The following is a 14,261-nucleotide window of genomic DNA, read 5'->3' as shown; positions in this document are numbered from 1 at the left end:
GACGTATATTGCTGTTCCTCTACTCACGGGTGCTGGGGAAATATATGTGATCACGAGCATGTGTTTCGCATGACATCCAGGAACTAGTGGAGTACCCTGGATGCAGATGCCTGTGAGATCCCCATGATGTCCTCAGTAGGTCTTTGAAAGGTACCTGTATCTAGTATTCTTAAGGCTACACATACCTTGGTTTCAACTGAGATGGGTTCCCCTCCGTTGGCTCTGGGTCTCAGGCGAGCACAGCTCACAGAGTTGCTGAAGTAAGTCCCCGTCCACCCTGTAGCACTCTAGTATCTCCAGATCATGTATCCCGAGGTAGGTTACCCAGGGTCTGAACACTTTTCTCCTCCACCTCAGTCTGGGACGGTTGTCAGCATTATCCTCCTCACTGCCCTCAGCCTCTAGCACACACTGATGTATCAAAGTGACAGCAGCCCCTAACATTTTGTCAGTTAAAATTGCACAGAGTGTGTACACCAGTGGTGCAGAGTTTGTGGGGATAAAAACAGAATGAAAGGTGTTTGCATAGTTTATACTTGTGTGCTGCAGATGCTGGCTGTGTGATTGGCTGACTATGTTACATTCCACCTGCCAGCTATATTATTTGTACTTGAGTGCCTTTATTCTGCTATTTTCCATTTTTGTTCTTCCCATTTGTGCCCCTTCTAAGCCCTGTGGCACACCGTGCAAACCCGCTGCTCAAATGTAAACAATTCTGCTAATTCCTGTTCTTTTTTTTTTAATTTCTATTGTGTTTAAGCCCCGCGGCTTGCCACAAAAACCCTGTAGGTATAGTAAATAGTTGTCGAAAGATTTTACTCTTCTAACATATTCTGGAAGAATCACACCAAGTTCTTGTAAGCAAGTAAAACAGCTTTATTTTACATGCATGGAGACCTGCTACATGATAGTAGTATGCCAGCAGTTTGGTTACTTGTACTTTGAGTTCTCCTTATATAGACCCTCCTGCACGTACATACACGTAGCACAGAGGACTTTCATTAAAATTGATAGTTTGATTACTTGTTTTTACCAGCCAGTACCACAGTTATTCTTGCACCATTAACTTTCTTATCAGCAGTTTAAGATTAACTTCTGCATTCCTCAGTGATGAACATTTTCCAGAACATTTCAGTTTGCACGCAGTGAACATTTTTCTGCTTAACCCTTTAAATACAGAATACAAAATATGTTGACTTCAGTATTTTTCCACATTTCCCCCCTTACAACATTTTGTATATTGTTTATTTTACACAATCCCAGATACGTTGTATACCTTCTCATAATCAGAGAAATATGCTTTTGTAGCATTGGCAGAGATAACCTTCGATATTATCATTTTGATACATGGTATGCAACAGCAGCCAAGCAGCAAAAATATGATTGCACCAACACATACAGCAATTAAAATGTTCATCAACACAGAACCCCAGTTTCCAAACAGATTTTGGAAAAAGTCAGACAAGGGGTTTGGACCAGGTTTAGTCAGTTCAGAAACTTGTTGAATTATTTCAAGATGGCTCTGAATCGCGTGCTCGTTATCAGGAATGAACGAGCAGCACTCCTCGTGTGTGAGAGCGCAGGTACCTCCTTTCACCGCTAGGGTGAAATCGAGCGCCATACGGTTCTGCAACACTACCGTTCTCATCACCGTTAATTCGTCCGTCACCAATTCTAGCGCTGAAAATGTCGCATTACTCAGAGTCTCTAACAGTTTTGACAGTTTTCTCAGTTCCCAGATGGATTTTACTGTCCCATATGCTGGCAAAATACCAGCCCAAGCAATTACATCATCGCCTAGGTCCATATGTGAGAGTCCTTTGCTGCTGATGTGTGCCAAGTCATGGTGATAAATCCATGACGCATCAATGTTACCTACGGGATTAATAGGTTTATTAAGAGAACGTGCATTTCGTATTTTACTTTGAGGTAATACATTTGCGTGTCTGATAGCTGGTATCAGATATCCCAAAAAACAACTTCCTGACCAGCCATATGGTAACCATTTATATGCTTTCCTACCACAAATAAAATAACAATCATTCGTTTTTATGGTGATATTGGTTGCAAATTCATAACTCCCATTTGGCTTTAGCCCCACCTTAACTTTCCCAATCTTTTGAAAACACACTGTTCCGTTTTGGCGCCCCAGAAGAGGCAGCACCACCTTGTCTCTCAGTGGTACTTCTGTGGTTTCAAACAACAAACTATTCCAAGTATCATTTGTTCCCAGAGGGGCTGTCCCTAACATTAAGCCACTATGTACAGTAGGTATTACAGTACATACCCAACATTTTGAGACATTCATTGAGGATGCATATGCATATTTAATCGCTTGATATGTATTAAAGTTTGGATGCCAGCTGGTGTGTTTGTCTCTTTTTGAATGGCTAGCTTCATTAAAAGACAGAAATATTACAATCACAATAGTTATAAACAATAAAACATTGCAATAGAACCATTTTCTCTTATTCTCATTATTGTCCTTCATGATTGCTGCTGTCTGTTTGTTCCTCAGGGGAACTCAAGTCTTTATTTAACTGAAAATGTCTTACGATTTTGCAGTGCGTTAGGTGGATCCATGAGGACCTTTCTTTAATCCGAACTGCTGTTGGAGTTGCGATTAGCACCTGGTAGGGGCCCTCCCATTTGGGGGATGCCCGATTCTTGCGTTTTATTATTTTGATCCAGACCCACTCGCCGGGTCTGATTTCCGTGATCTTGTCGTCTCTTGAACCTGAAAAACAATCATTCGTTAAACAGCTGTTAGTATTGGTCAGCATTTTCGTCATGTACTCAGCTATCTCCTCACCCCCCTCACGTTCCGCAGGCAACAAGTTTTGCCACTGCGGGACGTAATAAGGTCTCCCATACAACAACTCAAATGGGGTGACTCCTTTTGAGGTGGGAGTTGTCCGCATGGAAAGGAGGGCTAGAGGTAGACAGGTAATCCAAGACTGATGTGTCTCGGCCATGAGTTTTCTCAACTTGCCTTTTAGAATGCCGTTATGGCGTTCCACCAACCCTGCTGACTGTGGGTGGTAGGCACAATGGTGTTTCAATTCAATTTGGAAAACTGTAGACAGTTTCTGAATGATCTGATTGACAAAATGCGTGCCGTTGTCAGAGTAGATGCGTGTAGGAAGTCCAAAGTGCGGAACGATGTGATTGACCAAAATTTTAGCCACTGTTTGAGCATCCGGATGTGTCACCGGAAAAGCCTCAACCCACTTAGTAAAGGCATCTACTATCACTAACACAAACTTCTTTAGTTGTGCCGGGGTCAATTCGATGAAGTCCATACATATTGTATGAAAAGGATAGGGGGGTGTTGGAAATAATGCCGGAGCAACTCTGACCCCTCCCCCGTGGTATTTAGCACATACTATGCAGGATAGACAAAAACGTTTTGCATATGCAATGAAACCCTTGGTCCAAAAGGTAAGGTGGATAATTCTAACCATAGCTGCAGGGCCCAGATGGGAAGGGCCATGCACAACTAGTGCTGCATACCTAAAAGATTAGTAGGCAAAACATATTTATTATCCGGTCCCACATAGATTCCTTTGTTCTGTCTAACACCATACCTAGTCCAGCGTTGTTTTTCCTGTACTGTGCTAAGTTCCTGCATGACTTGTAAGGTTTGCAAATCAAACTTATCTGTTGGTTGTAATTCTGTAGGTGTGGTTTCAAGTGAAAAGGTACTGGACATAGCTGCCTCTTTGTCTGCTTTGTCTGCTAGGGCATTACCAAGTGATACCGGGTCCTTAGCACGGGTATGAGCAGCGCATTTACAGATGGCCAAATCCCGTGGCCGTTGGATGGCTTGTAGTAATTCAAGGATTAGTTCTTTGTGCATGATGTCTTTTCCCCGAGGTTGTAACCATCCCCCTATTTTTCCATTGCTGAGCAAACACATGTACCGTAGAGAAGGCATATTGACTATCCGTATAGATAGTGACATTCCTGTCCTCTGAAAGGAGACATGCCCTTGTCACAGCAATCAGTTCCGCTGCTTGAGCGGATAAGTTCCCGGGGAGTGGTCTTGCCTCTATTATCTGAGTTGCAGTAGTAACTGCATACCCTACCTGCGTGGTGCCTGTTTCTGTTTTGCGTGCTGACCCATCTACAAACAGTGTCCAGTCCGCATGTAGTAAGGGTTGATCTTTAAGATCCGGTCTTGGTAGAACTTTAGAATGTATGAGATCTAAGCATACATGCGGGATACCGTCTTCAGCAACAGGTAGCAATGTCGCTGGATTTAAGGTAGTGCATCTCTCAATTGTCATGTGTGGCTGTGATAACAGCGTAGTCATACAAGATAAATGTCTGCTAGGTGACAGAAATGTTAACTTGTCCTGCAGAAGGATGACTGCTACAGAGTGCGGGACTTTTAACGTAAGATCATGGAACAATACCAACGTGGCAGACGCTTGTACCGCCAAAGCGGCTGCAATTACTGCTTGCACACAGTGTGGTAATGCTCGTGCTACTAAGTCTAATTTGCTAGAGTAAAATGCCAATGGTCTTAACTTATCTCCATACATTTGCATTAAAACAGATGTCATAAATCCCTGCTTGCAATCTACAGTCTGTATAAAGGTCTTATTGTAATCTGGAAACCCCAATGTCGCTGACCCAGCTATCAGTTGCTTGAGCCTAGTGAATGCCTGTACTGCCTTGTCTGTCCAGAGCAGCAAATCTTTTGCCGCCATCGGTATTGCAAAAATTAAGTCTGATAGTGGGTGCACTTCTTCGGTATAGTTGGGAATCCAACTATGACAGAAGTTCGTAATGCCTAAAAAGGACATCATTTCTTTTTTTGTAGTTGGCATGGGGGCTTGTAAAATAGCATTCTTTCTGCTGTCATCTAATCGCCTGCCCTTCCCAGAGATAGTATAACCCAGGTAACGTACTTCTAATTTACAAAATTGTAACTTAGACTTATTTACCTTATGTCCTTCGTGTGCCAGAAAGTGTAGTAGTCGAATAGTCTCGGACTTACAGAGTTCTTCCGTAGTCGCCAGGAGGATATCATCCACGATACAGCAGTAGGTGGCACCCTTGGGCTGGTTGGAACTGAGCCAAATTGGTGGACATCTCTTGTGAGAAGATGGTCGGACTTTCAGAATCCTGCGGTAACCTGGTATAGGTATAACGCTTGCCCATAAGCGTAAATGCAAACCAAAATCTACTATCTTCCTGCAAGGGAATAGAGAAAAAGGCATTACTGATATCAATTACAGAAAAGTAGTTATCCGTTGGAAGGATATCGTTCAGCAGAATAGACGGATCCGGGACTATGGGGGCCCGAGGTACCACCGCGGCATTTATTGCCTGTAAGTCTTGTACCATCCTCCATGTCCCATCCGTTTTTTTTACTGGAAATAAGGGCGTATTACGGTGAGTCTGTGCACAGAATTAATACTCCAGCTTTCAAAAGTGCTGTGATTACCGGTAAAATGCCCTCCTCTGCCTTTCTGCTCAAGGGATACTGCCGTTTATGAGGTCTAAATTCTGACTTGGGTGTAATCTTTACCTGTCCTGCCGTTCTAATCAGTCCAATATCGTGCTGACCCTGCGACCATAATGAGTTTGGAATCATCTGCAATTGAGATTCTTCCATGGGGGTAAGGAGACATAGTCATAATGTCCCAGGGGATTGTATCGGTTCGTCTTCCCAGAGGTGCACGGTCGGTCTGGCTTGTGTAACCCAGTTAAGTTTTTGAACCTGAATGCCCTTACCTGCCAACTGTTCTGGTGTCCATCCTACCCATTCAGTTATTTTCTTACCCACGAGGTACCATGACATTCCTTCACCCTCCGTGACTGAAATATGTGTGGTTAATTCATTCTTGTACAGCAGCTGCATATCCCTTGTAAGGCTACATGTGACTGCAGAATTACCTAGTGTGTCCCAAAAAAGGCTATGCAATACTAGTTTGGTGACTTTAAAACTAAGAAATTAATTTCTTTTCGTATTCTAAATCAGGTCCGGCACATCTTCTGTAATACATTGTGCAATGTAATGGATCTGACACCTTCGGATTTGTTATGCCGTATTTGCTTAATGCCAAATTTGTAAGAGCCGTCACTACACTCTGGGGGCCTGTCTCTATCAAATCATTACTATACCAGTAATGTAGATCTCCCTGCCCCTCTAATAGCATTGCACTATTCGGTTCAATTCTCCTTGCCACCATCCCAGTGGAGGTTGGGACGGCTGCTATGCCGAACACTTGCATTAAATCTCTTCCTAGTAAATGTACTGGGCAGATTTTTGAAATTACTACTCGGAACCGTATGGTTTGGTTCGTCTCTGGGTCGGTAAACCACAGAGGTTTGGACAATGGCTCTTTATAAATATGACCATTTGCTGCTTTTACAAGCACATATTCATCTGAGGTAACATCGGATGATATGGCAGTACTTCTGACTAACGTTCGTGAAGCCCCTGAGTCACAAAGAAATTCTATGTCTCGGCCCTCAACTTGCAATGTGATCACTGGTTGGGATTCCAATTGCATAGTTGATGCTAGTGCTGTTAGATTTACCATTTGATATTCCTCATTTTCTGCCATCTACTGTCCCCACCCATCGTCTTCACTTGTACCTACTTCCCCATTCTCACTTTCTTCTTCTTCCTCATACTCTCCATCTACGTCTTTTTGACCGTCATATAGTCATGCGGTACCACCGGAAGCAACCATCGGTTTCTCCGGTCCTCTGCAATCTCTGGCGAAATGTCCCTTCTTACCGCACTTAAAACACCCCCCCTCCTTTGCCTACCCTCGAAATCCTCAGAATGACTTATGCCTCCCCGTCCTCTTCCCCTGCCACGCCCTCTTCCGCGATTTGCGGAACCTTGAACTAACATTAAAGTTCCATCTTCACTAACTGTAAAAGTCTGGGCTTTTTTATCTTTTTTTTCCTTCAGGTATTTCTCAGCATGTCTAGCATAATCCATAAGGGGCTGTAGACGCGCTGTCCTGTGTGTGATCATATGCTTTTGTATAAAGTTACCAATGGCTGTCTGGCAGCCCTTTAGGAATGCATTTTTCAATTGCTGTTCATAGGGCGAGTCATTTTCCTGATTTTCTGCCTTAATCAACCCACTATGAGCATCAAAACATTGTGTGAGACGATGTAGATAATTGTCTACGGTTTCGTCATCTGATTGAACGCATTGATTAATGCAAGTCCAATCTGCTTTGGGCTTCCAATGTTCTTCTATTTTATCTAAGAGAGTCTTTATTCTGGTTCTACACACTTGGAAGTTTTATTATCTTCCTTTTTAACAAAGTACACATCTCTTTCACTTGAATTACCACACCTTTTTTTTTTTTTTTTTGTTCCCTCTGTCTCTTATTTGCTTCCTCCAGCCATTTTTGTGCCTGGGGAAACCCCACCTTCTTTTGATTCCTTGTCTTATTTCCTGCCTGTTTGCGCAGTAATCTTACTAGATTTTGACATTCTGACTTATTTAAACATCCACTAAACCCATGATCTTTTTTCCATTTATCTAAATATTTTACGTTCTTTGGGTGTAAATCAAACAAACTTTTCATCTTCAGTTTTGTCATCGCCTTTGGCACAACTGGTTCCTGTTCCCATTTCTCTTACGAGAAACTATTCCTGTTCCTGAGATCTCTTGTATATGGAATCTATTCACATATACTCCTTATACTTTGAGAAAATTAAATTTCTCCCTTGACTAGTCCCTTAAAATTTAGACAAAAATTCCAATCAGAAACAACAAAAAATAGCGTTTTGCTTACCTTTGTGATTCCTCCGCCCTGTTTCGCTGCCACCTCACGGATTGAATCTGGAAAGAGTGACTGGCCTCTAATTTCGACCTGTTTCAGTCGGAGGTCTTTCGTTCGAGGAGAGCCTGATCTCTCTCCACCTGCGCAGGTTTTCAGCCTCTCTTTGTTCGATTCGCGCCGTGCAGGGGCCGCCCTAACGTTGGGCGCCAGTTATGTCGAAAGATTTTACTCTTCTAACATTCTGGAAGAATCACACCAAGTTCTTGTAAGCAAGTAAAACAGCTTTATTTTACATGCATGGAGACCTGCTACATGATAGTAGTATGCCAGCAGTCTGGTTACTTATACTTAGTTCTCCTTATATAGACCCTCCTGCACGTACATACACGTAGCACAGAGGACTTTCATTAAAATTGATAGTTTGATTACTTGTTTTTACCAGCCAGTACCACAGTTATTCTTGCACCATTAACTTTCTTATCAGCAGTTTAAGATTAACTTCTGCATTCCTCAGTGATCAACATTTTCCAGAACATTTCCGTTTGCACGCAGTGAACATTTTTCTGCTTAACCCTTTAAATACAGAATACAAAATATGTTGACTTCAGTATTTTTCCACAATAGTATTGAGCAGAAAGGAACCTCCCAGAGAAGAGACACACTCAGCATTTCTTGAACTAGCTCAGACACACCCCCTTGCTTAGTTGAGCACAAATGGAGGCAGCGGAGCTCCAATGTGTTTACAGCAAGCATGACACACCCGCTTTTTATGTCAGCTACTTCTCCTGCTTACACTACAGCATTATAGCTCCTACACGCATAGGTGCAGGTGGACACAGTCTCCCATTTTGCTATTCAATAAATTTAGTTCATTTACATACACCACTGCCTTAGTCCCTTGTTACATGACTACATCAGAGTCCATCTCTTTAGCTACCAGTGAAACCTGTTACTGTTTTGGTTCTGCATGCTACCCACTATAATGGCAAAAGTCATATTTCACGTGGAATTGTCTTTGTACATTTTTTTATTTCCTGCATGATCTCATTTGCACGCCACTGCGCTATTTTTACACGACTGAAATTGGCCAAAAAAAAAAGGAAAAAAAAAGTTTTTTTTATAATTTTGCAACGGTTTTCCATGCCAAGGGCCATGGCTATTGGCATGGCTAATAGTCATAATACGTGCTTTATTTTAAGCGGTCTTTATTTTAAGCGGTCATGCCCCCGTTTTGATTTTTTGCAGAAATGTACACGGTTAGTAACCAAACACATTTCTGCAATGGACATTGCTCTGACATAGATGCCTGCCTGCTTACTGAATCACTAATTCACCTCATTTGCATGGTTTTCATCAGCAAATGAGGTAATTAGCATTATTCAGTGGTGTCTGTGTCAGAATAGTGCTGGCAGGCTCATACACGCCCCCTGCCTAGTTAACTGGATCGCTCGGCGGCCATATTCTGTGCAGAAGCTGCTACACTATTCTGACAGAGTTTGCTTTATTGAATCCCAGCGGGTATCTTTCAGTTTTCAATGCAGTGACAGCCTCTGTCTATTCTGAGAAGCTTTCTGTATTGTCTTTGAAGTGAACTAATTACTACCTCTGAAAGCAAGAAGGAATGCAATTGTTTCAGCATCTGCCAAAGATCTGAGATCCATGTATTTTCACAGGTAGATGCTAAATACTGCCAAGCTTCCAGTAGTGGGTGTTTCACCTGGGATAGAGTCACATGACAAGAAATGATGTCATTCTGCAAGCTATCCCAGCAGTAACATTTGCGATATTAATTTGAGAAGTAGAAAGACAGGGCATTCTGTATGTGGTCTTGGACCTTAAAAGAAACATTCACCACATCATCTGCCTTGGTCTAAGTAAGTTAATTAGGGTATAGTTATTCTCTTAGATTCAGTCAGGAACATAGTGAAGCATAGTTTAGACATTTTTATTTATTTGAGACTGACCTGCAATGCTATTTTAAATATTTCCTGTGGTTTTGAACTCTGATGTCACTGTGAATATATATTTAGTATTGTCTTGTTCTTTTATTATTAAATATATTTAAATCTATCATCGTGGCTGATCAGTGTAGAGTTAAGTTTTGAGATTACTTGCATATTTATTTGGGGTCCTAATAGCCTTGCTCATAGTCAAGATACCATTTATACTAAAATTAATATTACACAGTAAGTTTGGGCACCCTTTGTTAAGGAACGTAAAGTAGCTGATAAGGAGCTGACTGGTGGCAGCAGTAACTACCTTATAGTCTAGGTAGAAGGGGGCATAGCTAGTAAACCTGTGCCAGCCTCTCCCAGGTGTGTGTGTGTGTGTGTGTGTGTAAATCAAACCTCAAAGAGTGTGTGTGTGTCAAGTACTTGGGCAGGGACACAGTACTGGTTGGACAGATTTAGTCACTCAGCTAAGATCTCAACTCTAGAGCTGTGCCAGGGGGGAGTCGTATTGGGGATCTGGAGAAAGAGGAAGAAACCAGCCCTGGACTGACTGTGGTCTCTGTGTGCTGAGCTGCATCTGGGAATATGGTGTGTACCTGTTATCCTTTGTGTGTACATCCCCCACTGGTGCCAGTGGTGAGGATTGAGGCTCCTTGATTACTGATCCAGTTACAAATAAGGTTCAGGTGCATGGAACGCATAACCCTCATACAATTTTTCTTGCAAATATGTAACGATCAGGGCTGGTTAGAGAATACCTTGTAGGGCAGACATAATTCACCTCTCAATAAACAATATGAGACGGAATAAAGGTACAGAGTCCTACGCTTTGTATTTTTTTAGTGTGAAACCATGGGGTTGTTCTAACTGATGTTAAATGCTTGGTTAGATACATTCAGAAGGGAGCATTGTACTCAATTATAGGCCTGATGAGGGCCGAGTACTATGGCACTACGACTTCTTGAGCAGATTTTGTCATTTTTAGGCCTGTTTGTAGGGTGGCAACATCATTTGGAGATGCAGTGACTGTTCCCAGCTCATTCCATGCAAAGCAGAAGCAAAAGGCAGTGAAGCACTTATTTCTGTTAACTAGATAAGTCTGCTAAATGGGGATTGCCTCTCAAGTGCAACTTTGGAAGAACATCACTGAAGAGGAACCTGTATTTGGTCCAAATCTTTACTTATGCTTCTTCTCCCTTACTTCCTGTTACTACATGTTCTTCCCTGCCCATATCTCTCCACCTGTTAGTGCAAGAATTATGGACAAATGTCCAAAAATTGGGACACAGAAAGACAGGTTTTGCATTAGCATGGACTTTCTGAAGGACATGAAGTACGATAGTTAATGTCTCTCCTTATTTAGTAACAGCAATCCTCAATTATTTTCCAGAAAACCACAAATTTCCTGAACAGACCAAAGCATGGGGCAAACATCTGGGCATTCTTGTGAAATTATGGACAGATGAAAGGTATGCCTCTGCTTATTTCCAGATCCGGATTGCGCTCGTGTCTTCTCATAGCATCTGCTGCTCCCTGGACTTTGCATTCAACCATTTTTATTTTCTCTAGCGTGTGCTTCTTCTGACAGAAGTTAGTTTTTAGCAGCCAGCTTGAACCTTTAGCTTTGGAGCTATATATTATCTTGCTTAGATATGCATCTAGTGATTACCTTACAAACTCTTGTTCATTTTCTTGAACTTTCTCTCCGACTTCTGTGACCTACCTTCATTGTTAAGGCTGGTACGCAAGAATCCGTTTATCAATTCCATTAATAAATAGTTTATTATTTTTAAGCCAACACCCCATTGTACACCTTGTTCAGCAAGTATATAATTAGTAAACGGATCGACTTTATTAACATAACACAGCATACGTCTAAATAAAGAAAATAATTTCTTATAGTCACAATGTGATGAGCGCAACAAGACACTAGTAGCCTAGATGAATGAGGTTTGCACAGATGAAACAAACATTTTGCTGAGGTTGTTGGAGATAGGAAACAGTTGCGTCATCTACATACCAAAATCAGATTTGGAGAAAGAATTACATATACTAACGTTCTCTAGTTACAGTGCGTGCATCGAACCAATCTGACAGAACTAAAAGCTGAGATACAAATATTCTCAACTGTACGACTTTTTTACAGATACACAGTAGCCATCCCTTTAAGAAATATGATATCACGATTCATATTATACCGTATTATACTTGGTAAACGGCTGGCACATCCTGCAAACCACTGCTGTGCTTCTGTTTAGTGGGGTCAGAAGCTGTTAAAGAGCCATAACCCCCAACACAGTTTAACACAAAGAATCGCTCGTGACATGCTACACACAAACGCTTTTTACAACTCTACGGTTGTTTCAAAAGACATTCTCCTAATTCGTGACTCGACGTGTATATTTTATCTTGTAGGTGCAACTAAACAAACGACTACCTTAACATCTGTCCTGAATAAATGTTGTCTACGTATCCCTTTTCAATGTCATACTTTTATGTAACAGTTTGGCAGAGATTTCTATATCAAGCGAGGCAAAATCAATTACTTTAAAAATACAAAAAGCAGACCAAGTTCCGTTGACACAAACATAACACCTTAACCGTTTCCATGGACTATAGAGCTGTTAGACTTAAGAACTGCACAGTCATTTCCTTCCATTTGACTGGTGGTGAGTCACACACACAAACCACGGTGCTGCCGAAAATTACATAAAGAGCTGTGTGGAAAACCCCGGTGCTGTCGAAAATTACATAAAGAGCTGTGTGGAAAACCCCGGTGCTGTCGAAAATTACATAAAGAGCTGTGTGGAAAACCAGTTAAACACCACACGAGGAAAACGTTTTGCTGTCAACCCCAAATGCTTTGACATTTATAACCTGCTACAACACTCTTTTGCGTTATCCAATCACAATCATCTTATCAGCAAAGTAAATCGTCCAACTTCCAATCACTTCAAAGTTGAGAGGGGTGGCCTGCATGATGCCTGACGTCACTTGCATCTCCATCTCAACTAGCCATTTGGAGTGCCACTGGTGTTGTTACCATACCAATCTGTAGTCTAAAAATTGGGCGGTACTACAATAAGGACCAAGCATCTAGCAACGGGGGCTGTGACCTTTGAGACAGTTCTTTAGCCAATGGTACTACAACTACAAACAGCATCTATCAATTCGTGAAGACGGAGGTGGGGTTTCAGCAGTGTCCTGTTCCGTGTGAAAACTTCGACCGGCTCGGGTGCAAAGTTTTTTTAACCGTCTGCAAAGTAGCTTTTCTGTTGGTTTAAATAGTCTGTAACGATGAAATGTTTTGGGTAAAGGATTGGTTTGTTATGTTCTTAAAATTGGCTGTCTCATCTTAATAGAAAATAGCCTGTTAATGTATTCCAAAACGTTTGGAAGTGTCAGAGCTGGTAGGACAATTGCCATTTGGATGTATGAATTCTGCCCACACTGGACAGCTTCAATGTTAGTGGGTTTCTGCTTCAAATGCCTACACTGTGTATAGTATCACAGCTGATGAGCCTGATCGTGTGATGTAAGTCGCACGATTTCACTTGTCAGTAAACATTATTACTGGATCTAACAAGGCATTAAGCGTGACTGCTGGTTCGAGACCGACGTTGGGAACATTAACAATGGATAGCAAAATGGCCTGTGAACCAAACCGCCTGCGGCTGCTCTGCATGCTGTCATTGACCACTTTCTTTTTTGTAGTTGAAGTGGTTGTTAGCCGCATCACTTCATCCCTGGCGATGCTGTCTGATTCCTTTCATATGTTGTCGGATGTCATCGCCCTGATAGTGGCTTTAGTGGCCGTGCGTTTCGCTGAGAAGACACAGGCAACCAACAAGAACACGTTTGGATGGATTCGAGCGGAGGTAATGGGGGCCCTAGTGAACGCTGTTTTCCTTACTGCCTTATGCTTCACAATTGTATTAGAGGCTATCGAGCGCTTCACCGAACCCCATGAAATTGAAAATCCTGTGATGGTGATCATTGTGGGCGCAGTGGGACTGGTGGTTAACCTTTTTGGGCTCTGCATGTTTCATGGTAGCGCAGGTGGTGGTGGACACGGACACTCGCATGGTGGTGGAGGAGGTGGACATGGGCACTCTCACACCACCAAAGGTAAAAAAAACAAGCATAAAGCGGACCATCCGATAGGGAATTCATGCATCGCTGACAAAGAAGAAACCAACAATTTGGTTAATAGTTATATTAGCCCTAACGGTGTGAACCTGGAGAAGCCAGAAGTCTGTGGTATGTATTCATATGGTTTTAGTATGTTAATGTTAACAGTTTAAAGAAGAAGGCATCTTTACTTAGTGTTGCACAAGCAGGCAAGTTCTGTCATGTAATGATTTTTAGTTGTAGCTAAAATGATATCAAGCGTTGAAATGTTCATGGCTTTCAGAAAGACTTCCTTGTTGAAGCCTGATGAAATTAGATGAATTATGTCCGTAGATGAATTATGTCCGTCCATCCATCCAACTAACGGACGCAAACGCTTCACTTGCCTAAGGTTTATGTTTTGGGGGGATAA

The 14,261-nt window shown here is 42.0% G+C and overlaps 1 protein-coding gene across 1 annotated transcript in view; it reads left to right on the top strand.

The window, feature by feature from the left end:
- The first annotated feature begins 12,746 nt into the window (after positions 1–12,746).
- SLC30A1 (solute carrier family 30 member 1) overlaps positions 12,747–14,261 on the top strand; it is an 85,146-nt gene continuing 83,631 nt past the window's right edge. The window contains exon 1 of the mRNA XM_044058044.1: positions 12,747–13,978. Coding sequence (XP_043913979.1) covers positions 13,354–13,978 — 625 coding nt within the window. The 5' untranslated portion in view covers positions 12,747–13,353. The remainder of the gene's footprint in view (positions 13,979–14,261) is intronic.

The sequence above is a fragment of the Protopterus annectens genome, chromosome 1.part0 (genome assembly GCF_019279795.1).
Source record: "Protopterus annectens isolate FY-2018-M chromosome 1.part0, PAN1.0, whole genome shotgun sequence".
Lineage (NCBI taxonomy): Eukaryota > Metazoa > Chordata > Ceratodontiformes > Protopteridae > Protopterus > Protopterus annectens.
The sequence above is the reverse complement of the archived record's forward strand: the minus strand, read 5'-3'. Positions and strand labels throughout refer to the sequence as shown.